Source organism: Salmo trutta, chromosome 29 (assembly GCF_901001165.1).
Source record: "Salmo trutta chromosome 29, fSalTru1.1, whole genome shotgun sequence".
NCBI classification, from domain to species: domain Eukaryota; kingdom Metazoa; phylum Chordata; class Actinopteri; order Salmoniformes; family Salmonidae; genus Salmo; species Salmo trutta.
Window position 1 is genome coordinate 36,926,081 of NC_042985.1, and position 25,962 is coordinate 36,952,042.

Sequence of the window (25,962 nt, forward strand, 5' to 3'; positions counted from 1 at the left end):
CTTCTTCTGAACCCATTGTTTTACCATGTCCGTCAAACCAAACAATTAAAGAAGATTTTGTGCCAAATAGCCTGACAACGCAATTAATATTCCGTGCTGTCTGCTATGTTTATACAAGACAAGAGTCAGTAAACATGACGGATTGATTTTGTCACAGGTGTTGGGTGGTAGTCACGCTTGGGTAGAGAAATAAATGAATTTTTCGACAAGCCTTGGGCAGTCCCCCTTATTACAACTATTTATTTGCACCCCCTTAATGACACAATTAATCCAGGCTGAACTTGGAGGCACTACATAAACCGCTGTCTCCTCATAATCTGCATGACAGCAAATAAACTCCTTCTATACTTGACGGGTTAAATGCTAGCACTTACAAATAACTTCTGCTGTTGGTTTTGTAGCTTGTTCGTCGTAAAATATGTTCCCCTTCAGTTTATTTGCCACACAATATTGGTTTCAAAGTGCGTTCTTAAATATGGGTTATCTGATGGGGATACTTCCATCCAGCTACCGGGCAATGCTTAATAAATCATAATGAAGGCATTTCTAAATATATTTACTAAGAAACAATGCGAAAGTAGTCTATGATCAGTAAGACTGAGTTTACCAAACATTAGGAATACCTGCTCTTTCCCTGACATAGACTGACCATGTGAAGCCATGTGAAAGCTATGATCCCCTTATGGATGTCACTTGTTAAATCCACTTCAATCAGCCACTTCAATCAGTGTAGATGAAAGGGAGGAGACAGTTTAAAGAAGTATTTCTAATGCTTCAGACAATTGAGACTTGGATTGTGTATGTGTGCCATTCAGAGGGTGAATTGGTAAAACAAAAGATTTAAGTGCCTTTGAACGGGGTATGGTAGTAGGTGCCAGGCGCACCGGTTTGAGTGTGTCTAGAACTGCAATGCTGCTGGGTTATTCATGTTCAACAGTTTCCCATGTGTATCAAGAATAGTCTACCACCCAAAGGACATCCAGCCAACTTGACCCAATTGTGGGAAGCATTGGAGTCAACATGTGCCAGCATCCCTGTGGAACGCTTTTGACACCTTGTAGAGTCCACGCCCTGACAAATTGAGGCTGTTCTGAGGGCAAAAGGGGGTGCAACTCAATATTAGGAAGATGTTCCTAATGTTTTGTACACTCAGTGTAGTTTTGTGTTTATATACTATCTACGGATTGTCCTCACATGGGCCACCATGGGAATTCCTTATTATTCATATCCCTTGTATTATCATACATCCTTACAACTGGTGTGAGTAGGATCCTTTCAAGTACATCCATTAATATCAATGAATACCTTGTTTATGTTAAAACAAAGATTTATGAATCGTGAATAGGTCATTGATTAGTATGAAACATTGCCAGCTACAGTACAGTGTCTTGCAAAAGTAGTTCTTCAAATTTTATTGTGTTACAAAGTTGGATTAAAAGGGATGTACTTAATTGTCTTTTTTTTTGTCAACAATCTACAACGCACGGTAGCTGGATGGAAGTATCCCCATCAAATAAGCTACACTTATTTTTGGTTCTCCTTTAATCCCTCTAGTAGGACATAGCCACATGTATGAATTGCAACTGAAAACTGTGCCCGCAACAAGCGTGCACATTCTTGATTTTACTAACACCAGTGTGTATAAGCGAGACCGGCCTACATACTGTTTTTATGTACACTCGCAGAAGGCTTCACTCCATCACCTCCTTCACATCATTTCCACATTTTGACTGCTGTGGCGTCGCCCAGAGAGCCTGAATGATCTCATAAGCTATTAGCCGTTATTAAAAAAAGGCCCGGGTCAATAGCTGTTAACCGGTGCTACGATAGAGCGGTTACAGGCCAGCCCTGTCAACTGAACTGAAGACCAAGCTGCTTCTGCAGCTGTTCTCTAGGTAGAGAGGGAAAGCGGCACGGCCTTGCTTCCTTCCCCTTATTGAGCTGTTGTTTTGCTGTTGATTGTAGACCTCAGCACTTTTCCCTCTCCAGGCCCACGGCTCAGCACTTCTCTTTTACGTGGCAGGGTCAACCTCATATAACTCAGAAACTTGCTGTGATTTCAAGGCTAGAGAAATGTTTGTCCGCAAGAAGTTAACGCAGGATCCCCCAATAAATGATGATGCTCTTCATATAGGAGAAAGCTCATCTTCATTTTTTTGTTGTTGCGTGTGGCGCTTTTCATTATTTCGAGCCGGTCGTGTTTTACTGGCCCAACTAAAAAAGATTTCATTATGTGATCACTGGCAGCAGAATTCTGAGGACAGCGGCCTCGTATCTGATCATAAGACTGTTTGTCAGACAACCCGATTCTCATTAGCACACTTTTCTCTCGTCCAACGGATCCGTGAAACCGCGAGGTTGCCAGGACGCTGGTGCCGGGGAAAGGTCATGACATAATTATGAATCTGCCTCCATTTTTGGCAGTAGTTAACAATTTACGTCGGACCACGCGCAACGTTTTTTTTTACCGTTATCTGTGACTCTTCATGTGATATAGCTAGTTCTGTTTCTGTGGGCCTCAAATTACGAGTCTTATTCATTTCACTCCCACGGATGGGCCAATTCCATTGGGTAATGAATAAGCTGGCAGACAGGGAGTGATTTCCCCATCTCTCTCTGTTGCGTGAGCCTGCGATAGATTTCACAGATGCCATACGGTGGCAACTCATGTGCAGGATGCATTACAGCATGTTATTTCTTTATTTCTTAGGTGCTGCTTTTCTATTACTGATTTATGTGTTATTGTGCTTGATCCGGTGATGGGATTTGTGACATGAGGTGCATGAGACTTTTGGAACAAGGCCCCAGGTCGAACGGGTGGGGAGCCCTCCCAGATTCAGCCGAATATGGTGGGCAGCAGTGTTGCATTCAAAAGCACAAAGAAATGACACAGTATATTTATTTTTCCACACCTGGTCCCCAAAATTCACTCTCAGAGGGGTTTACAGTAAAGCTCATTAAGCTGCGTGGCGGGTTGTTGTTTTTCTCCAGATGTTAAGTAACATTGTCTTGCACTTGGGGCTCTACTCTTTCCTCTGGAGCTTCTAGCGTAAGACAAAGCAATGCCATTTGGGTGTTTGTCTTACAGGCATTTCTGTGGTGTTGGAAGGATGTTGTTTTTCCCCTACACTTCCTGGTTCTTGGTTTTGATTGTAGAGGGCCCTTGATGTTCTTGTGACTTGTAGAGATATAGCTTTTATTGTCTATTTACCACCTTAAATTAATGTCAAATTAGGGGAGTGGTTAAAGTGAAATATTTAATGTTTTTGTAACATACAGCATTTGCAAATAATGATTACATTCTGGGGGGTTGAAAGCAATCAATGATGCACAGCATGTCGATATAAAATTGACGACCGGTTGCGTTGAAAACCACTAGCTGACCAGCTTGATCTTGCGGAAGTTTCCAAAAGATTCATTCATTTATTTTTGTTTGTAAATGAGGGTGTTGCGTTCAATGAAAATAGATTTTCAATTTGATATCGGCAGTTGGCACTAGGGAAGATGTAGGCAAGCTGCAATGTCTTTATCTATGACCACAGATGAGAGAGAGCGGGAGAGAGAAAGAGAGAGAGAGAGCGAGAGATGAAGAGAGAGAGGAAGAGCTCACATGGCTAACCGTATCCCCAAAAGGCCAGAGCTGTCAGTTTCTTCTTCAGCTCTTTATTTGCCACTCCTGAGCTTTCACTCTCTATTCCCTACTCCTCCAACCACTGGGTCCCCTAACTCTACTTCACTTGGCTGATGTGTATGCTTGTCTTTCAAGAGCCACATGTCTGTTTTATCAATAGGTAAGCTAGTAAGATAAGAGACGCAAACCCCTAAAATAGTACATAAAGGGTATGGACAAAGTCGAATGGAATCTTTTATCAGTATACCCAGCAAACCAAAATTGGTTATGTGAAAGTTCCCAGAACTTTCCCAGAATGTTCTATGGTGGCTGTTATATAGATAGATAGATATTTTTTTCTGGAATTTTTTTAATTTCCAAAACATTATTTGAGTGTTTTGGGGATGCTATTATCCTAATGTTAGATAAAACCATAACTATAACTTAATGGGAATTTTAGCTAATGTTCTGGAATGTTCCCGGTTTGCATCATATGGAATGAATTCATTCAGAGTTCTCAGACAAGACTGTAATGACCAAATTTTGATGCACATTTGCACGAAAAGTAATGTTTGCCTCTTGGCAAGGTCATTGTGCTCATTTACATTTCAAAAGTTTAGTATATAAAGATATAGAAAAGGCATTTGACAAATGGGTGCTGTGGATATTTCAGTCTTTTTGACAGTTGGATTATTTGTACTTAATAGAAATGCAGAGGCGGACCTCTGGTCAAATGACACATTGGAGTAAAACACTTTCCCAAAGGTGATTGAAGTGCTTTTTTTTTATCTCGAAACCAAGGACTGAGCATTGAGTAGATATTAGTGTGTCTGTACTTCTTTACCCTTTTGCTCTAATGACACAACACTTTTAATCCGCTTTAACACTGTCTCCTACTCCCAAGGGTGCCAATAAAGAGGGATTCTCTCAGGCGGCAGACATAAAGTAGTGACATCTCTCTCTCTTCTCTCCCTTGACAGACAAGGCTATGAGGGGCTGGAGCAGAAGCTGAAGGAGGTCTTCACAGAGCGGACTGGCATCCTGCGTCAACTCTCCAAGACTACAAAGGAACTGGACAGCATAAAAGGCAACCTTCAGGTTAGAGCCCCACTGTTTCTTTTCTGACCGATTACAGTGGGATGTTAAAGAAAGGTGGATGGCTTTAAGTGCCTTTGGAACCATGGGGTTATTTCGAAAGGCTGTGTTTAAGAGCTTAAAAAAATGGCTTAAAAATTCAGCTCAGCCTGTGATTCACTTTTTCTCATCCGCTGTCCTGGGGTATAATGAGCCACTACATACCTGGGGCCTCATTTATTAAAAGCAAATAAGCAATATCTTCTGCGTTTTGACGATCCCTCCACCTGATATAAATACGAATCGGAAGTGGAAGTCCTGTAGTTGAGGTGCAGTTGTAAAAACTGGAAAATTACTCCAAGGTAGAAGTGTTGAGAAATCTGGCTCTACACCCTTCGAAAAAAGGGTTCCAAAAGGGTTCTTCAGCTGTCCCCATAAGATAACTCTTTTTGGTTCCATGTAGAACCCTCTTTAAGGGTACTACATGGAACTAAAAGGGTTCTACCTGGAACCCCAACAAGTTATTCAACAGGTTATCCCATGGGGACAGCCGAAGAACCCTTTCAGGTTCTAGTTTGCAGTGGATTTTTAATGACATGATCAAGTAACTTTTCGCGACAGGACGTGCACGTATGGTGCTGATGGAGGATGTTTATATTACATTATTTTACTTCAGTACTGTATTTGACATCTTTCAAATACTTTAGATGTGCGTGATTGAAATTGCCTGGCTCAATGGAACCAATGGAATAGTTCACCTGGAACTGGAACCTCAAGCAAACACTGAAATTATTTGAATGATTTCACCCCCAGGTCTACTTTAAATGGTATCTATGCTTCTACCCTTGACATCTACCACAGCTCGATGTAATCTGTTTTTGACATACAGATCCGCAAATGTTGTGTACACAGTATGTTGTATGTTGTATGTACATGTACGTTACAACGTTACTCTTTCCTGTGAGCACAGCGCAGAGTATGAATGACAGAATGGGAAATGACGGGTGATGAGAGGCAGAAGATGGAAATGTATGATAAAGATCATCACTCCCATAGTGGATGCTGTTGAATATATTCAGGGGAATTGGCAAACGCACAGCTTGGATGGAAGACCACATAAACATAGTTAATCCTAGATCTTCAGATTCCAGTGTAATTTGGTTGTTAAATTGTATACTGCTGCAAGGCAATACATTTTTCTCTGATACATCTGTATATCGCCACTGATCGGGGCTGCAGTCGATTCCATTTCAGTTCTCATCAAACAAGTAGGGAATGAATTGAATTGAACAAATAGATTGAAAAAGACTTTAGGTTGTATGAGTATTTTCAGTCCAAATACTACTTTCAACATCCTGTGTCCCACAGAGAACCAGCAGACACAAATATGTCTCTCAGATGTTAGCCAGAGTACCGTTGTCACATAGGCAGTCTTGAATGGAATCTCTCTTGCCGAATTTGGTGGCAGGGGTCCCTTGGGTTTGTCTGGGCCACTGTGTTCTTTTTAGTAGGCTTGGATGGCTGTAGCCCCTCTGACTGATTTGGAGGGCTGGAACAGTCAGAGTCAGGGGGTCAATTTCATTTCAGTTTTAATCAATGACTTCCCAATTACACCCTGTGAACTTGTATGACATGTAACCTGGTGTCACGTCTACTCCCGTTCCCCCTCTCTGGCGCTTGTTGTCGTCAGTTTACTCATTATTATGCACACCTGCCACCATTGTTACGCGCACCTGCGCCTCATGACACTCACCTGGACCTCATCACCTTCCTGATTACCTCCCCTATATCTGTCACTCCCTTTGGTTCTCCCTTGCGTACCCGGTACGCATCACCAAAGGGAAACAACAGGGATTTTTTTTGCTTTTTTACTGGTGACGTCGGGTCCAAGGGCAGCTGCCGAAGCAAAAAGGGATGCCTCAGCTGGCTCGTCAGACCTCCATGCCTCAGCTGGCTCGATAGGTTCTCAAGCCTCGGTTGGCTCGTCAGGCTTCCATTGCCGAAGCTACCGGGGATGCCTCAGCTGGCTCATCAGGCTTCCATGCCTCAGCTGGCTCGACAGGTTCTCAAGCCTTGGTTGGCTCATCAGGCTTCCATGCCTCAGCCGGCTCGTCAGGCTCCCATGCCTCAGCTGGCTCGTCAGGTTCCCGCGCCTCAGCTGGCTCTACAGGTTCCTGCGCTTCAGCTGGCTCTACAGGTTCCGTGCCTCAGCTGGCTCTACAGGTTCCGTGCCTCAGCTGGCTCGTCAGGTTCCCGCGCCTCAGCTGGCTCTACAGGTTCCTGCGCTTCAGCTGGCTCTACAGGTTCCGCGCCTCAGCTGGCTCTACAGGTTCCCGTGCCTCAGCTGGCTCTACAGGTTCCCGCGCTTCAGCTGGCTCTACAGGTTCCCGTGCCTCAGCTGGCTGTACAGGTTCCCACGCCTCGGCTGGCTGTACAGGTTCCCGCGCCTCAGCTGGCTGTACAGGTTCCCGCGCCTCAACTGACTCTACAGGTTCCCGCGCCTCAGCTGAGTCTACAGGTTCCCGTGCCTCGGCTGGCTGTACAGGTTCCCGCGCCTCAGCTGGCTGTACAGGTTCCCGTGCTTCAGCTGGCTCTACAGGTTCCGTGCCTCAGCTGGCTCTACAGGTTCCCGTGCCTCAGCTGGCTCTACAGGTTCCCGCGCTTCAGCTGGCTCTACAGGTTCCCGTGCCTCAGCTGGCTCTACAGGTTCCCACGCCTCGGCTGGCTGTACAGGTTCCCGCGCCTCAGCTGGCTGTACAGGTTCCCGCACCTCAACTGACTCTACAGGTTCCCGCGCCTCAGCTGAGTCTACAGGTTCCCGCACCTCAGCTGAGTCTACAGGTTCCCACGCCTCGGCTGGCTGTACAGGAACCCACGCCTCAGCTGGCTGTACAGGTTCCCGCGCCTCAACTGACTCTACAGGTTCCCGTACCTCAGCTGAGTCTACAGGTTCCCGCACCTCAGCTGAGTCTACAGGTTCCTGCGCCTCAGCTGAGTCTACAGGTTCCTGCGCCTCAACTGACTCTACAGGTTCCCGCACCTCAGCTGAGTCTACAGGTTCCCGCACCTCAGCTGAGTCTACAGGTTCCCTCGCCTCAGCTGGCTGTACAGGTTCCCACGCCTCAACTGACTCTACAGGTTCCCGCACCTCAGCTGAGTCTACAGGTTCCCGCACCTCAGCTGAGTCTACAGGTTCCCGCGCCTCAGCTGGCTGTACAGGTTCCCACGCCTCAGCTGAGTCTACAGGTTCCCGTGCCTCAACTGACTACAGGTTCCCGCACCTCAGCTGAGTCAACAGGTTCCCGTGCCTCAACTGACTCTACAGGTTCCTGCGCCTCAGCTGAGTCTACAGGTTCCCGCACCTCAGCTGAGTCTACAGGTTCCCGCACCTCAGCAGAAGCGACTGGCCCGCTCCTGGTACTCGGGACCGTCCCTCTGGTCGGCGTCCTGCGGCAGGAGCCACGTGTCAGGGAGGGGGTACTATCACATCTACTCCCACTCCCCCTCTCTGGCACTCGTTGTTGCCAGTTTACTCATTATTATGCACACCTGCCACCATCGTTATGCGCACCTGCGCCTCATGAGACTCACCTGGACTCCATCACCTTCCTGATTACCTCTCCTATATCTGTCACTCCCTTTGGTTCTTTCCCCAGGCATTATTGATTCTGTTCCTGTGTTATATGTCTGTACACTACTCGTGTTTCTTGTTTTGTTCTATGTTTCGTTTATTTATTAAATTCCCTCCCTGTACTTGCTTCCCGACTCCTAGTGTACCCGTTACACCTGGCCAGCCTGGGTTCATGGCGTTGTCCTCCTGACAGTTTTCAGTGGAATCCATTGTCGGGTCTGGCTGGCACTGTGTGTCTGTCTAAGCTACCACTGTCCTCGGGGCAGGCTTTGATTTCAGTTAGCTACTGTACATTACGTGCAGACTTGGATGGCAGTGTCCCCTGTGCCTTGTACAAATGTACCTGGCAAAGCAGGCGGTGGGAGATTAAGGGAGAAGCGAGGGTGGATGGATCTCTTATTAAAAAGGGGGGAAAACAATCAACCGTAACTTTTCATAGTAATCCATTATGTATGTGCAACCGAGTAACCTTTCTGGTGGAGATTTACTGACCTAAGTGTTTATTATTTTAATTAGACTTCCCTTGGGTGCTGGGTCAACCCTTCATAATTAAACTTTGCCTGATAGAGCTTTGATTCTTGGCAGTTGCTCTGTGGTGTGCTAGTATAGGGTTTAATGGGGGCCATTCCTTCGCACCTCAACTGCTTATGGAGGTACCCCGGTTTGTTATGGTAGTGTCAGCACCTCTCTAAATCGAACCCTGATGGGATGCACCCGGATTAAAGTTTTTGTGATACAGAAATATGGGTATTTTTCTGAATGTCTCTACTCAATATACTGAAATACATTTTAAAACCGTTCTGTAATCTCGCAGAGCTGCAATTATTGAACTCCAATTATTGTGTTTATGGAAATGAGAATCAAATGTATTAGTAACAAGATACTGTACCACTTGAATTTTCTATAATTGTATTCAAAAGTTTGTCTCTGCCAGAGTTTTCTTCCCCAAAAAGTGTCAGATTCATAATTACACTGAATATGAACTATATGAGTTCCTACAAGCTTACAAATAAACTACAACTTGTTGTATTACAATAAGTATTTTCGACTACCCTCATAAAAGCATACACATCAATCTATGAGGGGGTTACACAATATGGACAAAAAATAAAAACATTATTCACATCTTTTTTTTGCCTGAGTATAGACTATATGACAGCTTGGAGCAACGTGTGCATTTACACTCGAAAGGAGCACTGTTGTTTTCTTTCCGTTCCTACTGTATGAGGGCTTTGAATCAGCTCCTTCACTTTGGAGTGTTGAAGTGAGACTGTGAGTGGTCATGTAATAAACCAATTTCTCTTGTGAGACTTAAAAAGCTCTCCTTCCTCACTTCTAGACACTGAAAAATGATGACTCCGTGGCCAAGAAGGATGTCCAGAGAATCCTGGAACTCAGCCACAAGCAGAGGTAGCTCTAACCTTCTTAACCATTTGCTATTGCACATTGCTACCATATGGATTATTTTGAAGAGCAACATTACTTTTAATTACTTCTATGGTGCAAGAAGAATGTGATTTTACCTGCAATTCAGCCTTTGGTATACACAGTATATACTTATACCCTACTGCTTTATAAATAGCAAACCAACATATCAACAACACATGACAATCATAAACAAACCATAAAACCATTTTTTATTGGAGCAATGGCTCCTGGTCCACAGACGATTTGAGCAGCCACCTGCGTTCCACTTTAAATCCGATTAATCCTGCATTTGATTCGTTCCATTGCCAAGAATGATTATCAAATGACTTCATCACGAGATATCCAGGCAGCTGAGTTATGGAAAATCATGTGTTTTTGACACCTTTCAATCATGTTTTTGATTGCTTTGGGGGAGTAATAACTAGCAACTATTTTAATGTGAAACCATGGTAGCCACATCCTCAAGTCAACACATGTCGAAAGGTTACAAACGTCAGAGTTACAAGATGCTGTCATTCCAGGTTTAGAAATGTTATTTAATTAGACACTGTAGCCTTTATAAAAGCTGAAAACAGACATATTGTAGTCAGCAACATGAAAAAACACAAACGTTAACCCTCGTCCTTACCACCACATTTTACCTAATCATGTACATAACCAATTACTATATTTAAACTGCAAATTTACAGAAAACTTGAGGGGCCAATGAAATATAAAGAGGGGTGGGGGAAGACAGTACTAAAAGTCAAACATTCTGTCCGGTTTACTTTTGTGCTCTGGTTAAAGTAAATAACTGCCTTCCCACAGACACCATAACTGCCTTCCCACAAATACCCATAATGGGTTATGCACTATTTTATACACAGTCCAGTGCTGTGTTGCCTAAGGAAAATGTCACTCAGAATAACTTTGGGTTGTTTGTAGCCCATAGGCAAATGTCTCTAAATATCGGTGAAGATATGTTGACTCAATGTGTTGACTTGAAGTTTATTTACAGTACCAAATGTTGTTGGGCTCCCTTTAAATGTCAACATCAAATTCATTCCACGCTAACTTCTTAAAAAGTGTTCCGTCTCCCCTTAAAACGTCATACTGCTGGTTTTAGGGTGAGATCAGAAAAATGAAATCCCAAGTAGCGGAAAAGAAAAATGTTTGCTTGGCTGGGCTCATGCCAACAGACACAATCATTGGCATGTGAAATACGACAGGGCATCGCAGCAGTGAAGAGAGACTTTTCCTTCTGAGATTGACACACAGTGCTGTTGACTGCAGATGCTGCTCCTCGACTGCACAATTGATAGACCATGACCATGTCATATGTAGTTAAACTCGAAACCTACACTAAGCCCAGTCAAAGGGAATAATTATTTGCTGCTGTAATCGTATACCGGCATTCTGGATTTAAGTTTGGTATTTCGTCACGCATTCTATCACAAATGTTTGGTAGAAAAAATAAGCATGAATTGATTTGATGATTTGATCCTAGTCAGTGCTCAGTCAGTCACTCAGTGCATGAGATACTATTACTACTGCCACGCCAAGCGAGAAGTCAGAGAAGAGTTGGAGAGGAGAAGGATAGGTGCTAACTGAGTGTTTCTCACCTTTCCTCTCAACAGGGAAGAGATGAAGTCCCTCCAGACTGCATTGCAGAAGCAGCTGGACGAGGCAACGGAGCAAGCCGAGAAACAGCAGGCCGCAGTGAGTAGGAGCCCTCAGTCGTCCTCACCTTGTCTACACCTCACTCCTCTAACCTCCCCCTTGTCACCTGTCACCCGGGCCTGTGGGCGTCTGTCACCCATCTCATTACCCAGCAGCCATCTCTCCTGGCTGGCCCCCTCCCTCCCACCACTTAATAACCAGTCTGGGAGAGTGAGAGAGCTAGGTGGAACCCAGAAATAGGAAGCATAGTGATGGAGGTCCTTCTGCTCTCCACTCTCTCCTTAAAGGACAGGTTTCTGATAAAATTATTTGTTTTGTAAAAGCTAAACTTGACAGGATGGAGTATGCTTTTCCATAATGGTGATGAATAATTTCAATGAAATACACCTGTCGAGTACGAGAAGAAACACTTAATAGACCAGGTGCCTTTTATATATTTTTTTCATTTTGTTATCCTGTCATAAACATTGCTTTTCATTCGCCGAGTATTCCAGGCCTCTATCCATCACGCTACTCAGTCCTTTTTCCGTTGTACTTGGCTGTCATTCTACTATAAATTCTATTCTACTCAAGTTGTATTACATTGCCAAGGTATTCAAACGTCTGAGAATAGCAAGCTACAAATGAACTCCGATACCACACATGCAGTCATGTTTATACCTACTGTATGAATTGGACCTATAGGTAACAGTTTACTATAGGTCCCGTCCCCTATGTATACATTCACTTTACTGTAGGTCCCCTATGTATACATTCACTTTACTGTAGGTCCCCTATGTATACATTCACTTTACTGTAGGTCCCCTATGTATACATTCACTTTACTGTAGGTCCCCTATGTATACATTCACTTTACTGTAGGTCCCCTATGTATACATTCACTTTACTGTAGGTCCCCTATGTATACATTCACTTTACTGTAGGTCTCCTATGTATGCATTTACTGTAGGCCCCCATAATGCCTTTATAACAGCTTTTTATAACAGCTACAAAAGCTGTTATAACACCAGTAATTAACATTATACTCATGTGGAGCCTTTTTCATACCTACTGTATAGATTAGACCCTAGCTGTTTTTATTCCCACTTCCCAAAGATATTTACTGCTGCATCTCTTATGGCTATCTGGCGAACCTGTAATTCCCCCTCAAAACAAATGATCAGAAAATCAACGGGAGGCCTAATTAATGTCCCAAACAGACCGTGAAATGCTTTTGAGATATTCAATATTTGCTAATAAGAACAACATGGCCTGAAACAAGTGTGGACGTCTTAAAATGGGCGTCTGTCTTATTTTCAAAGTACAGAACAAGGGTGGCTGATGTTGCTAGCCAATAATCAAACTGTTGTTGTTGACATTTTCATGTTAAGATGAGTGACAAATCCCTGGTGTAGGGAGATAATGATGGTCTTTATTAAAGGAAATTGTATTGGCTACTGCAATGCATCAAATCAATGCCTGTCTTTTCACAAGGGGAACTTTTTTTATGACATTACCAGCCGGTTACCAGCCGGTTACTACGTTTCTGGAATAGCACAAAAAAGTGTTGTGAAGTTGAGTTGTCTTGGTTGTATCATATACAGCATAACTCTGCTCTTGCCACTATTCAGTGTACTAATGGAGTTTTGGGGAAATGCACGCTGATGCTATATGAATACCTGTCTTGTTTGTAATAAGGTAGAGTTTTTTTTATTTTCAATTGAGACCATTTCCTACAGCTCGAGGCGAAGAAACAGAGTGTGAGTTGAGGTTATTCTCCGTAGCTGGGCGAATTTGATGTGAGGCATTGGGTAGAAAACATTGTTTGATTGGTGTTGCACTCTGCCCCTAGGGAGCTCTAGAGTGTTTTCTCTAAACCTGCTAAGCAGGAAAAAAAGTGGAAACCAGGGTTAGTAACAAGCACTGTCAAATAAATTTGGTTTGGGACGACACTGCACTAAACCACCAACGTTATCATTAAACGTGCTTATGTTTCAATGAGCTGTTCTCACTTCAAACATTTCATCATCTTGGGTTGCCTCATTTGGAATTGATGAAATTAGTGAAACTGATAATCAATTATCAATACGGTGTTAAAGGGAATACATTATTTCAATCAATTAGGAGCTGAATCTGTATCTTCCTTTTCCCTACACGCAAAAACTATAAATTAGTACCCCCCCAGTGGACCACATACAGCGAACAGCTGTAGCTGTATTTGGAAATTGACATGCACAACAGGAAATCATTTGCGATGGGAAACACATACTCATCATAAATGCCTATAACATGTAGAGCATTTGATGAACGAGAAGCTGTGGTTCCACTCAAAAGATCCCTTTTTATTTTATTTAAATTTCATTCAAATGTTCATATTGTGTGGTTCAGAAGCCTTGTTTGGGTTCACATACTCAATGTAAGTTCCCTGGCGTAGCACAGTTTGTCTGGACTCCCCCCCCTCCCCCGCAAAGTTAAAGTTTGCCCCCCCCTCCCCCTTAAAACATGTGACTGCGTCAGCCACTCACAAAATATAAACTACCGATCGCTGTCAATGGTTCTGAAATTGCGACTTTTACCTGGCTGCTTATCGGTAGGCTTTGTGGTGCTAGTGCTTGAAGTAGCCTATAGCTTTGCTTTAATGGGTACATGTTTATTTATATTTGGTTGTCCTTTTATCATGTTAAAAGGATCGGACAATTTTTTTCAACTTTTGTCTAAAATGACATACCCAAATCTAACTGCCTGTAGCTCAGGACCTGAAGCAAGGAAACAGCAGAGGTTCAAACTTTAGAACCCAGTTCCTACATTTGAAAATAAAATGTATTTTATTAAACAAAACTATGCTACATTTTATCTCTGGGACCCTCACGATGACAAATCAGAGCAAGATAACTGAATGTAAGTACATTATTTACCTTCAGAGTTGAATGTATCAAACCAGTTGCCGTGATAAAAGTTTTTTGTTGTTGTACACTCTCTTCAAACAATGGCATGGTATTTTATCACTGTAATAGCTACTGTAAATTGGCCAGTGCAGTTAGATTAACAAGAATTTAAGCTTTCTGCCCATATAAGACATGTCTATGTCCTGGGAAATATTCTTGTTACTTACAACGTCATGCTAATCACATTAGCGCACGTTAGCTCAACCGTCCCGGTAGAGGGACACCTATCATGTAGAGGTTAAGCAAAACATTTATGTTTTACGAAGCTATAGGCCTATGGTGTCGCAATGCTGCTATTTAGAATACAGGCTGGCGGCAATAATGTATTTACTTTTTGAGTAATTAAAGTGGGAAATTCAAACATTGCAGATTGTAAAATGAATTTTGAATACGAGAGCATACTAATCAGTAACCAATAAAATATGTAAGAATATACAACTGTCCTGTAGGCCTATATTCTACTTTAGCCGTCCTCACACACTCTCGCAGCTTGGATTGAAACTTTGTGCTGCGTAAAACCAGTCTATTAAAATCAGTCCACCTTCAAAACATTAGCTTACTAGGGATTGTTTCATTATGCAGACAATGCAGTCTAACCCAGGGTTTTCCAAACTCGGTCCTGGAGTCCCCCATTGGTGCACATTTTGTTTTTTTCCATAGCACTACACAGCTGGTTCAAATTACCAACTCATTATCAAGCTTTGATTATTTGAATCAGCTGTGTAGTGCTATGGCAAAAACCAACACGTGCACTCGGGGGGGGGGGGGGGGGGGGGGGGGCGGGCCTGGTCTGTCACGCATGGGTGTAGAAATGGACCAAGGCGCAGCGTGAGTATCGTTCCTGATCTTTAATATATTGTGAAACCCTGGTCTAGCCTACCTTTCGCTATATACAGTATTTAGTTGGTAGCCTATTTATATTACACATTGGAACTCGGGCTCCACGCTGTCGGGGCGATCTGTTTCAGCACTCGTAGGCTTACCATTGTTCACAGAAAGGGGGTCGCTCTCATGAGCACCGCTGGGTCTCTGGCAGTCGTCATCTTGGTTTTCTGGGAGAGGAGAAGGAGGAGAAGGAAGGCCAGCACCCTCACTAGAGGAAATGTCACTATTCTCAAGAGCAGGGCAGGGCATAATTTTTAAATGGAAGAAGTTTGGAACCACCAAGACTGGCCACCAGGCCATACTGAGCAATCTGGGGAGAAGAGCCTTGGTCAGGGAGGTGACCAAGAACCCAATGGTCACTCTGACAGAGGTCTAGAGTTCCTCTGTGGAGATGGGATAACCTTCCAGAAGGACAACCATCTCTGCAAGACTCCACCAATCAGGCCTTTATGGTAGAGTGGCCAGACAAAAGCCACTACTCAGTAAAATGCATGTGACAGCCCGCCTGGAGTTTGCAAAAAAAGGCACCTAAAGGACTCTCAAACCATGAGAAACAATATTCTCTGGTCTGATGAAACCAAGATTGAACACTTTGGCATGAATGCAGAGTGTCAAGTCTGGAGGAAACCTGGCACCATCCCTACGGTGAAGCATGGTGGTTGCAGCATCATGCTGTGGGGATGTTTTGCAGCGACACGGACTTAGGAGACTAGTCAGGTTCAGGGGAAAGATGAACGGAGCAAAGTAGAGAGAGATCCTTGATGAAAACCTGCTCCAGAGCACTCAGAACCTCAGACTGGCACGACCGTTCACCTTCCAACAGGACAACGACCCTAAGCACACAGGCAAGACAATGCAGGAGTGGCTTCGGGACAAGTATCTGAATGTCCTTGAGTGGCCCAGCCAGAGCCCAGACTTGAACCCGATCGAACATCTCTGGAGAGACCTGAAAATATCTGTGCAGCGACGCTCCCCATCCAACCTGACAGAGCTTGAGAGGATCTGCAGAGAAGAATGGGAGAAACTCCCCAAATACAGGTATACCAAGCTTGTAGAGTCATTCCCAAGAAGACTCAACTCTGTAATCGCTGCCAAAGGTGCTTCAACAAAGTACTGAATAAAGGGTCTGAATACTTATGTAAATGTTATATTTAAGTTTTTCATTTTTAACACATTTTCAAAAATGTCTAAAAAACAGTTTTTGCTTTGAAATTATGGGGTATTGTGTGTAGATTGATGAGGGAAAAAACAATTTAATCAATTTTTGAATAAGGCTGTAACGTAACTGTCACATCCTGACCATAGAGTGCTATTATTTTCTATGGTAGAGTAGGTCAGGGCATGACTGGGGGGTTTATCTAGTTTCTTTTTTCTATGTTGTGTTCTAGTTTCTTTTTTCTATGTTGGCGTTTTTGTATGATTTCCAATTAGAGGCAGCTGGTCATCGTTGTCTCTAATTGGGGATCATATTTAAGTAGTTGTTTTTCCCACCTGTGTTTGTGGGAGATTATTTTGAGTTGTTGCACCTCTGTCGTCACGGTTTGTGTTTTGTTTATAGTTTAGTGTTTGTTTGGCTCCGTTTCACAATATATTAAAGATGTGGAACGATACTCACGCTGCGCCTTGGTCCGTTTCTACACACATGCATGACAGTAACAAAATGTAGAAAAAGTCAAGGGGTCTGAAAAAGTCAAGGGGTCTTTCCAAATTCACTCTAGGTGTGAGATGGAGGGCGCATGGGCCCCCAGAGCTGATTTCTGCTACGCCAATGTGTAAGTTGCTCTGCATAATTGAACATTAGGCCCACCTTTCATGAATTTTCCCCAAAATTTACAACCATTCATGGATGAATGGTACTCTAGACAAGACAGTAGCAACAACACTAGATGATCCAAAACCCATAACTGTCTTAGCAAAAAGGTTCTGGGGTGCTTGTCAATAAAAGACAGATCCAATTGTATTACCTCTGTATGACTAGTCTACAAAACGGACATCAGTAAAGTTAAGGAGTGATGCTGCATGTAAATAGACTTCAAAATATAAACAACTTTAGGTAGGCCAAGAAAATAGGTACACAAACTCCAATAGATAAACCACACACAAAAATGTACGATCGAATTTCCCAGTTGGAGGCATGCCATTCCAAAAAAGTATTACAACATGATGAAAAAGATTGGCCTGGTTATTTCATCACTATCATAGCAAATATGGCATCATACTTGTAACACTAGTTGCAAATGCTGTGCATTGCAATATACAGTTTAATTGTATAATAGCTCTGGAAACACAAACTCTACAACATTGCTCAGGCTTATTGCTCTGATTTATCAGTAAGTCATATGAATTAATTATACTGTAATAACACAATTGAAAATGTCAAATGTTTAACAATGTAGCATGCTACAGTTTTATATCTTACATCCATCATTTCAGTGTGTCGTGCCGCAACCCAAACGGAACGTTGTGCTGGGATGTGTTATCGACGTACCCATGGGCAGAGGCATGAACTCCAAATGCACCAACATGAACTGTGATGTTATTAGTGTGTCAACCACCTAGCCATGGTTTAAAGTCCCCCGGGTGCCTTCAGAGCTGAGGTCACCTGGGCCATGAATTCTCTCCCCTTTCTCCCTGGGACAATCTCAATGACCTCATTGAAGGACAACATTTCCCTTAGAATCCTTCGTCGCAGAGGTGAAACAGAAAACAGAATCGGATTTGGAATATCTCTCTTCCTCCCCCCCACCGCTATCCAGTCTTTTAGATGTAGTCCTTCACTGCGGTGGGCCGTCATCTGCATCAGCCGTTTGAGGCCTGACTGCTTGTTAAATACAGGACAGGAGGAATGGCTGCACTAAAGAGACATGTCAAGCTTGCGATAAAAAGATTGTGATAAACAAAGATATCACTCTGACACAAGGAGCATATGGGCTATTATATTAATCACACAGTGGAAAATAGTCAGTCGCCCACTGTGGGCGTAAATCCCCACAGAGAAACAGCAACCCCACCAACAGTCAACCCACCTATTCTAGATACACCCATTTCCGATAAATCGTAGTCAAAACCAGCAGTGAATCATAATATTTTACGTAGTTTTATACGTGTTTTTGTAAATCTTTAAAAGCTAACTAAAATAAGCAGTAAAAACAGTGTAATATAACCATATGGAGGTACTTGGAGCATTAGCAGGAAGTCTGCTTTAAAGGCAGAGAATCATTTTAAGTTGTTTGACCTTGGGATGTATAGATCTGTTTTAAAGATAGAGCAAGCACATCAACAACATGCAGGAGGATGAAATCCAGTGCAGGCAGGAATAGCTGGCATGGTTGATGATAGTTACTACCTTCATGATACCTTCATGTAAATGTCACATTTTAGACGTAATTGACAGTCTGTAAGAAACAGTCTGTAAAAAATGGACAGTCTGTAAGAAAACATATGTCATTCATTTGATTTATTTTGCCTACAGATCAAGTTCCTCAAGATGGAGATGGAGAAAAAGACCAAAATAATCAAGGACCTGCAACAGGAGGTACTTTTGTTCTCCCCACCTACTGACTCATGGCTGACTCATTTCTAATTCATGATCACCGTGACCTGTAAATGTTATGTTAATGTCAGTCATAAGAGAAATGCCTTAGTAATCATATCATATGGTCATCGACATCACTTGAACTAGTAATGGGTTTTGATATAATTTTTTCTAAATCTATATGATGCTGTCATTTTGGATTGCAAAGGTCACAGATAGCCATTGGCAACTGAGGGCCTTATTCTGTCGATGTTGAATGAACGTATTGGTGGAGAGGCCTATTATGAGCACTAATACCACTGGATACACTGAATTTGTCAGAGCCTCGGGGCCTTGAACTGGGCTGGTGTCGTGGGACCTTCTAATTGGCTAACCTGGGGGCAGTTCCTGGCTGCAGCGTGGCTGGCGCAAGATCCTATAGTTTAAGGGCATATGCCCCAGGGCAGAGGAGAAGAAAGTAATCAATCAGAAATGGAATCACAACGGTTTGCAGCATGATAGAGCCTGGGTAAAGAAATGAGAAGCTACCACAATATTCAATGAAAAAGTCAGGTGAGAGGTAGAGAGTTCACACTGCCTGAGGGAGGTCAGAGAACATTCTATGACATTATTAGCTCTACTCAACCAAAAAGGGGGAAATAAAGTGCAGGGGTGTGTGACTACACACCAAACTCCCAGAACAAACTCTAGAGGCAACATAAGCGACCCCAACAAACCTTGGAGTACTCCAGTCAATTTTGATGTTTTCACATCAGAGAGTAACATTGGACATGGCTGTAATGTTGTACAACAGATTGGTCTAAATTACCTGTAAATGAGGCAATGATTGGACTACATAATAACCAATTAGATGGTCTTCAAACCTCAAACACCAAGTTCATTATGGTGAGAGAGCAAGCTTGGAGATGAGAGGAGGGATGATACAAGATTCTTGTCTGTGGTCACCATGGAGATGAAAGGATACAGTCCTTTGTGTGCCACAGCTCTAAGTAAAAAACTATAATTAGCTGGTAATTTAGAAAAGAGCAAAAATATAAATGCAACATGCAACAATTTCAATGATTTTACAGAGTTACAGTTCATGTAAGGAAATCAGTCAGTTGAAACAAATTCACTAGGCCCTAATCTATGGATTCCACATGAATGGGCAGGCAGCCATTGGTGGGCCTAGGCCCACCCACTGGGGAGCCAGGCCTAGCCAGTCAGAATGAGTTTTTCCCCACAAAAGGGCCTTATTACAGAGAGAAATACTCCTCAGTTTCATCAGCTGTCCGGGTGGCTGTTCTCAGACGATCCCGCAGCTGAAGAAGCCGGATGGGGAGTTCCTGGGCTGGAGTGGTTACAAGTGGGCTGCAGTTGTGAGGCCGGTTGGACGTACTGCCAAATTCTCAAAAACTACGTTGGAGGCGGCTTATGGTAGAGAAATTAACATTAAATGATCTGGCAACAGCTCTGGTGGACATTCCTGCAGTCAGCATGCCAAAAGTCAATTGCACGCTCCCTCAAAACTTGAAACATTTTAGAGTGGCATTTTATTGTCCCCAGAAAAAGGTGCACCTGTGTAATGATCATGCTGTTTAATCAGCTTCTTGATATGCCACACCTGTCAGGTGGATGGATTGTCTTGGCAAAGCAAAAATGCTCACTTACAAGGATGTAAACAAATGTATGCACAACATTTCAGAGAAATAAGCTTTTTGTGCACATGGAACATTTCTGGGATCTTTTATTTCAGCTCATGAAACACGGGACCAACTCTTTACATGTTGCATTTATATTTTTGTTCAGTATAAATCCTTGATCATATCTTTAAAAAAACTTGCAAGGCACACAATCATACCAATCACTATGCCAAATAAAGGCTTGTTAAATAGTGCTTCCGGTAGTCTGACCTATGTAGGAGTGAGTCAAATTGTACTGTAATCAGACTCAAAATAAACATTGGTTATTTGGGAGAGTTACAATTGAAAATGTTTTTCACAGGTCATTGAAGTTGTATTTGGGCAGAAACTCTGAGATTTCTGCTGGCAGTCAGAAGCACTGTAGATGGGCTCTGTGAACACTTTGAAAGTACATTATGTAGGGCCAGCACTCCACTATCAGTTGGTCACTGTAGCGTTGACATTTTAAGTCTTGGCTTTTTCCTGTGCCAGATCTATCTCTCCAGTTTTGAGTGTCTTTGTAGCTTGACACAGAGGGGTCATCAGTAGTAGATAGTGGCGTCTGAGAACTACTTTGGCGACTGTAGCTTTGACATTTCAAGTCTTGGCCATATCCTACACCAGATGTATCATGAAAAATATCTTGACATCTTTGGGTGTCTTTTTTCACTAGATACAGAGGTTTCACCTGTTGTGCATTCCTACTGTGTAGGTCAGAGAGGTATCCTAGTTTTGTCATATCCTATCAGACAATATATGTCATTTTCCCACTCTTATTGCTTTTACTACACTCTGCAATGCCACTGAGGATAGATGGAAGTAGTTTGCTTAGATTTCAGATGCATTCTAATCTCACTGTGTCAAACCATTGACATTGACTTTCTAAGGCTTAAACAAATGTATGTCTAAAATAACCGTATAATAACAGAAGTTCCTCAGTCTTATTAGGACGTGTCTTAAGTCTGGGGAAATTGCTGAAAGCCATTTTTTTATCAATTACAGTACAGAACAGAGATATGTCCTTCCAGTCCTGTTATAATTAATGACATGTCATCTGCATAGATAACTGGATTGTGGCTACTATTTTAAATTCCCTTATTATCGGTACCTTATTGAATCAGTAAGGGGCTTGAGATAAATATGCAAATAGGAGAGTAGATAGTGGGCCACCCTGGCTTGCGCTTCTGTCCTTATTACCGGAGGGGGAGCAAGACTAATTTAACACCCTACACCTGGAAGCGATTGATAGATAACTTGAATGTCAAATGGACTCAAGTTATCACAAAGCCCAAAGCGACACTAGGCAATAAGTAAATACTTCCATTCAATGTCATCAGCAGATATAATAAGGCCTCTCAATCGAGTCTGGAGTCAATATTTGTATTTGTATTTATTATGGGTCCCCATTAGCTGGTGCAAAAGCAGCAGATACTCTTCCTGGGGTCCAGCAAAATTAAGGCAGTTTATACAATTTTAAAAACATTACAATACATTCACCGATTTCACAACACACTGTGTGCCCTCAGGCCCCTACTCCACCACTACCACATATCTACAATACTAAATCTGTGTGTGTGTGTGTGTGTCTGTGTGTCTGTGTGTCTGTGTGTGTGTGTCTGTGTGTCTGTGTGTCTGTGCCAATGTTTGTGTTGCTTCACAGTCCCCGCTGTTCCATATGTTTTTTTTTATCTATCTGTTTTTTAAATCTAATTTACTGCTGGCATGAGTTACTTGATGTAGAATAGAGTTCCATGTAGTCATGGCTCTATGTAGTACTGTGTGCCTCCCATAGTCTGTTCTGGACTTGGGGACCGTGAAGAGAACTCTTGTGGCATGTCTTGTGGGGTATGCATGGGTGTCCGAGCTGGGTGTGCCAGTAGTTGGGTGTGCCGGTAGTTTAGACAGACAGCTCGGTGCATTCAACCTGTCAATACCTCTCATAAATAAAAGTAGCGATGAAGTCAATCTCTCCTTCACTTTCAGCCAGGAGAGACTGACATGCATATTATTAATATTAGCTCTCTGTGTACATCCAAGGGCCAGCCGTGCTGTCCTGTTCTGAGCCAATTGCAATTTTCCTAAGTCCTTTTTTGTGGTACCTGACCACATGACTGAACAGTAGTCAAGGTGCGACAAAACTAGGGCCTGTAGGACCTGCCTTGTTGATAGTGTTGTTAAGAACACAGAGCATCGCTTTATTATAGACAGACTTCTCCCCATCTTAGCTACTACTGCATCAATATGTTTTGACCATGACTGTTTACAATCTAGTGTTACTCCAAGCAGTTTAGTCATCTCAACTTGCTCAATTTCCACATTATTTATTACAAGATTTAGTTGACGTTTAGGGTTTAGTGAGTGTTTTGTTCCATATCCAATGCTTTTAGTTTTAGAAATATTTAGGGCTAAATTATTCCTTGCCACCCACTCTGAAACTAACTGCAGCTCTTTGTTGAGTGTTTCGGTCGCTGTAATAGCTGACGTGTATAGTGTTGAGTCATCCGCATACATAGACACTCTGGCTTTACTCAAAGTTAGTGGCATGTCATTAGTAAAAATTGAAAAAAGCAAGGGGCCTAAACAGCTACCCTGGGGAGTTCCTGATTCTAACTGTATTATATTTGAGAGGCTTCCATTAAAGCACACCCTCTGTGTTCTGTTAGACAAGTAACTCTTCATCCACATTATATAAACTTACACATAGAGCATGTTATCCCTACTGAAAGAGAGTATCCCTCGAAATGAAACACATCTGAAAGGATGGAATTAACTGTTTACATCCCCATTCTGTTTGCCAGCCATTCTGGATAGAATCTCCCTGGGCACATTAATAAGTAATATGGTGCCTTGCAGATGCTGATTCATCTTGAGCCTTTTTTTTCTTCAATATCAGGGACACTTCCTTAGTTAAACTTTGTAGGCAGGGCCTCTGTTGATACTGTAGCTAGAAAGGTCTGGCATTGAAGGCCATCAGCTTTTCCTCTTACTAAAAAGCATCAATAGATTCGCCAATAAATGTGCGTTTTAGTTGAGGATTAGGCTTGATCTGTGTCTGGGAAACCACCCCTTAGTGTAAAGTGGGACCATTTTATATTTCTCTCTGAAACTGCCTGATTTGTTAAGTGACCTGGTAAGATTATTGCCATGTGTCCCATGAAGACAGGACACTCAGACCTCTGGGTTTCCACTTGATCCGGTGCTCTGATGAGCTCTTTGTAAAGACCTTGACTCCGCCAATTCCCTTACAAGGTTAGAAGCTTTTTTCTCCAATTAGAATCAGACCTTAGCTAAGCTACATGTTTTTCATTTTTGAATAAAATATTAGCCCATAGAGGTCTTGTTCTTGATCTTATTCTTGTTCTTCTTAGTCTTCTTCTTTGACTTTAACATCTTTTTAAGACTTTGACTCGAGTTTGGATCGATTGTTCACTGAAACAGAATTAAAATATGTTGTCGGTGGGTGTGATGCGGTCATTTGCATGTGCAGATAACTCTGCACCATGCTCCTTTCACATCAGCCCTTCCAAGTATCAGATTCAACCGATCATGTCACCAGAAAATCTTTATGGCTGCAATTTGCTGAGGATGTGCATTTTGGGATTAAGGCTAGAAAAGGTTTGAGCAATCGACACAGACACCGTTTCTGCTGTGATATGACAGTCTATGAGAGTGGAACTTCTGTAGGAGACAGCTGATCAATGAGCTGCTCAATCTCTTTGCAGTGAGTATGAAGGAGATCACTCTGACAGGTGGAAATGGGGTATGAAAAGTTCTGAGGATCAATGGAAGTTTAATATGATGCTTTTATTGGTGATAATTTAGATGAGGGTGACACGTGTCTCTTCCAATCATCCTCTAGCAAGCATCTGCACCTGCAACTTTAACAAGTTGAAGAGAGATACGATGAGGCATTTAAGCAGCCATCTTTTGCTGATTAGCCTGGATTCCCTGACCGTCAAACTTTGTCATTGTAGCGAATGATAATAAATAAAAATGAAAGGGCCAAATGTTCAATCTGATCCCAGAATTTGTCATATTGTGTATGAAACCTTAAAGGGATACTTAGGGATTTTGGCAATGAAGCCCTTTATCTACCTCCCCAGAGTCAGATGAACTCATGGATACAATTTTTCTGTCTCTGCAGAAGTAAGTTGCAGGTAGTTTTGCAAGCCAATGCTAACTAGCGTTAGCGCAATGCCTGGAAGTCTATGGTATCTACTAGCATGCTAGCATTTACTATAGACATCCAGTCATTGCACGCTAGTTAGCAACTTCATTCAAACTGCATGCAGAGACATAAAAATGGTATCAGTGAGTTGATCTTACTCTGGGGAAGTAGATAAAGGGTTTTATTGCAAAAATCCGTAAGTATTCCTTTAATTCACTGAAGAGGTAGAAAATAATGTGGTCCTTTATCTACCCTCCCATTCACTAAATTGTCAGAATAATTTGGACAGACATCCCTAAAGCACTTATTAATCGCATGTCTTCGTTGTGCTTTGCAATATTCATGCTGCATTGCTAGCTTGATGACCAGTACATAAGCACACTGAACAGCTTAAAAGGTCAAACCAAACTGTATTAATTTATTCATACAGGGAGAAAATCATTTAAAATGCCAAGTGTACAGTGAAAAACAATAAACTGGCAGTTAAAAGAACTTGAGCCCTTCTCAGTAGACATACTGATTTTAGAGGGTCCCTGTCCTGCAGAGGGGAGAGTAGAAGAGAGAGTAGAAGCCGTGGAAAATAACTAGGCATACAAATCAAATCAAATCAAATTGTATTTGTCACACGCACCGAATACAACAGGTATTACAGTGAAACGCTTACTTACAAGCCCTTAACCAACAATGCCGTTTTAAGAAAAATAAGTGTTAAGTAAAAAAATAGATAAGTAAAAAGTAAATATAAAAATAACAAATCGTTAAAGAGCAGCAGTAAAATAACAGTAGCGAGGCTATATACAGGGGTACCGGTACAGAGTCAATGTGCATGTACATGTAGGCAGAGTTGAAGTGACTATGCATAGATAATAACCAGAGCGTAAAAGGGGGGGGGGGGGGGGGGGGCAATGCAGGTCCTGGATGGCTGGAAGTTTAGCCCCAGTGATGTACTGGGCCATATGCACTACCCTCTTTAGTGCCTTGTGGTTTGAGGTTGAGCAGTTGCCATAGCAGGCAGTGATGCAACCAGTCAGAATGCTCTCAATGGTGCAGCTGTAGAACTTTTTGAGCATCTGAGGACCCATGCCAAATCTTTTCAGTCTCTTGAGGGGGATTAGGCTTTGTCATGTCCTCTACACGACTGTCTAGGTGTGTTTGGACCATGATAGTTTTACATTTTTTATAGTTAATTTTTTATTGAGTATTTAGAACATGCAATATACTTGCAGTGAAGCCGCTCAACAACTACATCACATTAGTCATCTAACGGACTCCCATCCAGAGCGACTCACAGAAGCAACCAGGGTCAACACCCTTCTCAAGGGCACGTTGACAGATCTTCCACAAGGTCAAAAACGGGGAACCGAACAAGTGATCCATCAGCCACCAG

The 25,962-nt window shown here is 42.6% G+C and overlaps 1 protein-coding gene across 2 annotated transcripts in view; it reads left to right on the forward strand.

Moving 5' to 3' along the window:
• The window catches only part of LOC115167542 (leucine zipper protein 2), a 176,259-nt gene that overhangs the window by 99,755 nt on the left and 50,542 nt on the right, over window positions 1-25,962 (forward strand). The window contains exons 1-5 of one of the 2 annotated variants that reach the window (XM_029722074.1): window positions 4,217-4,375; window positions 4,591-4,708; window positions 9,655-9,725; window positions 11,360-11,441; window positions 18,684-18,746. In XM_029722074.1, coding sequence (XP_029577934.1) covers window positions 4,320-4,375; window positions 4,591-4,708; window positions 9,655-9,725; window positions 11,360-11,441; window positions 18,684-18,746 — 390 coding nt within the window. In that variant the 5' untranslated portion in view covers window positions 4,217-4,319. Of the gene's footprint in view, window positions 1-4,216; window positions 4,376-4,590; window positions 4,709-9,654; window positions 9,726-11,359; window positions 11,442-18,683; window positions 18,747-25,962 lie in introns of those variants that run through there. The other variant, XM_029722073.1, reaches the window with a different exon arrangement.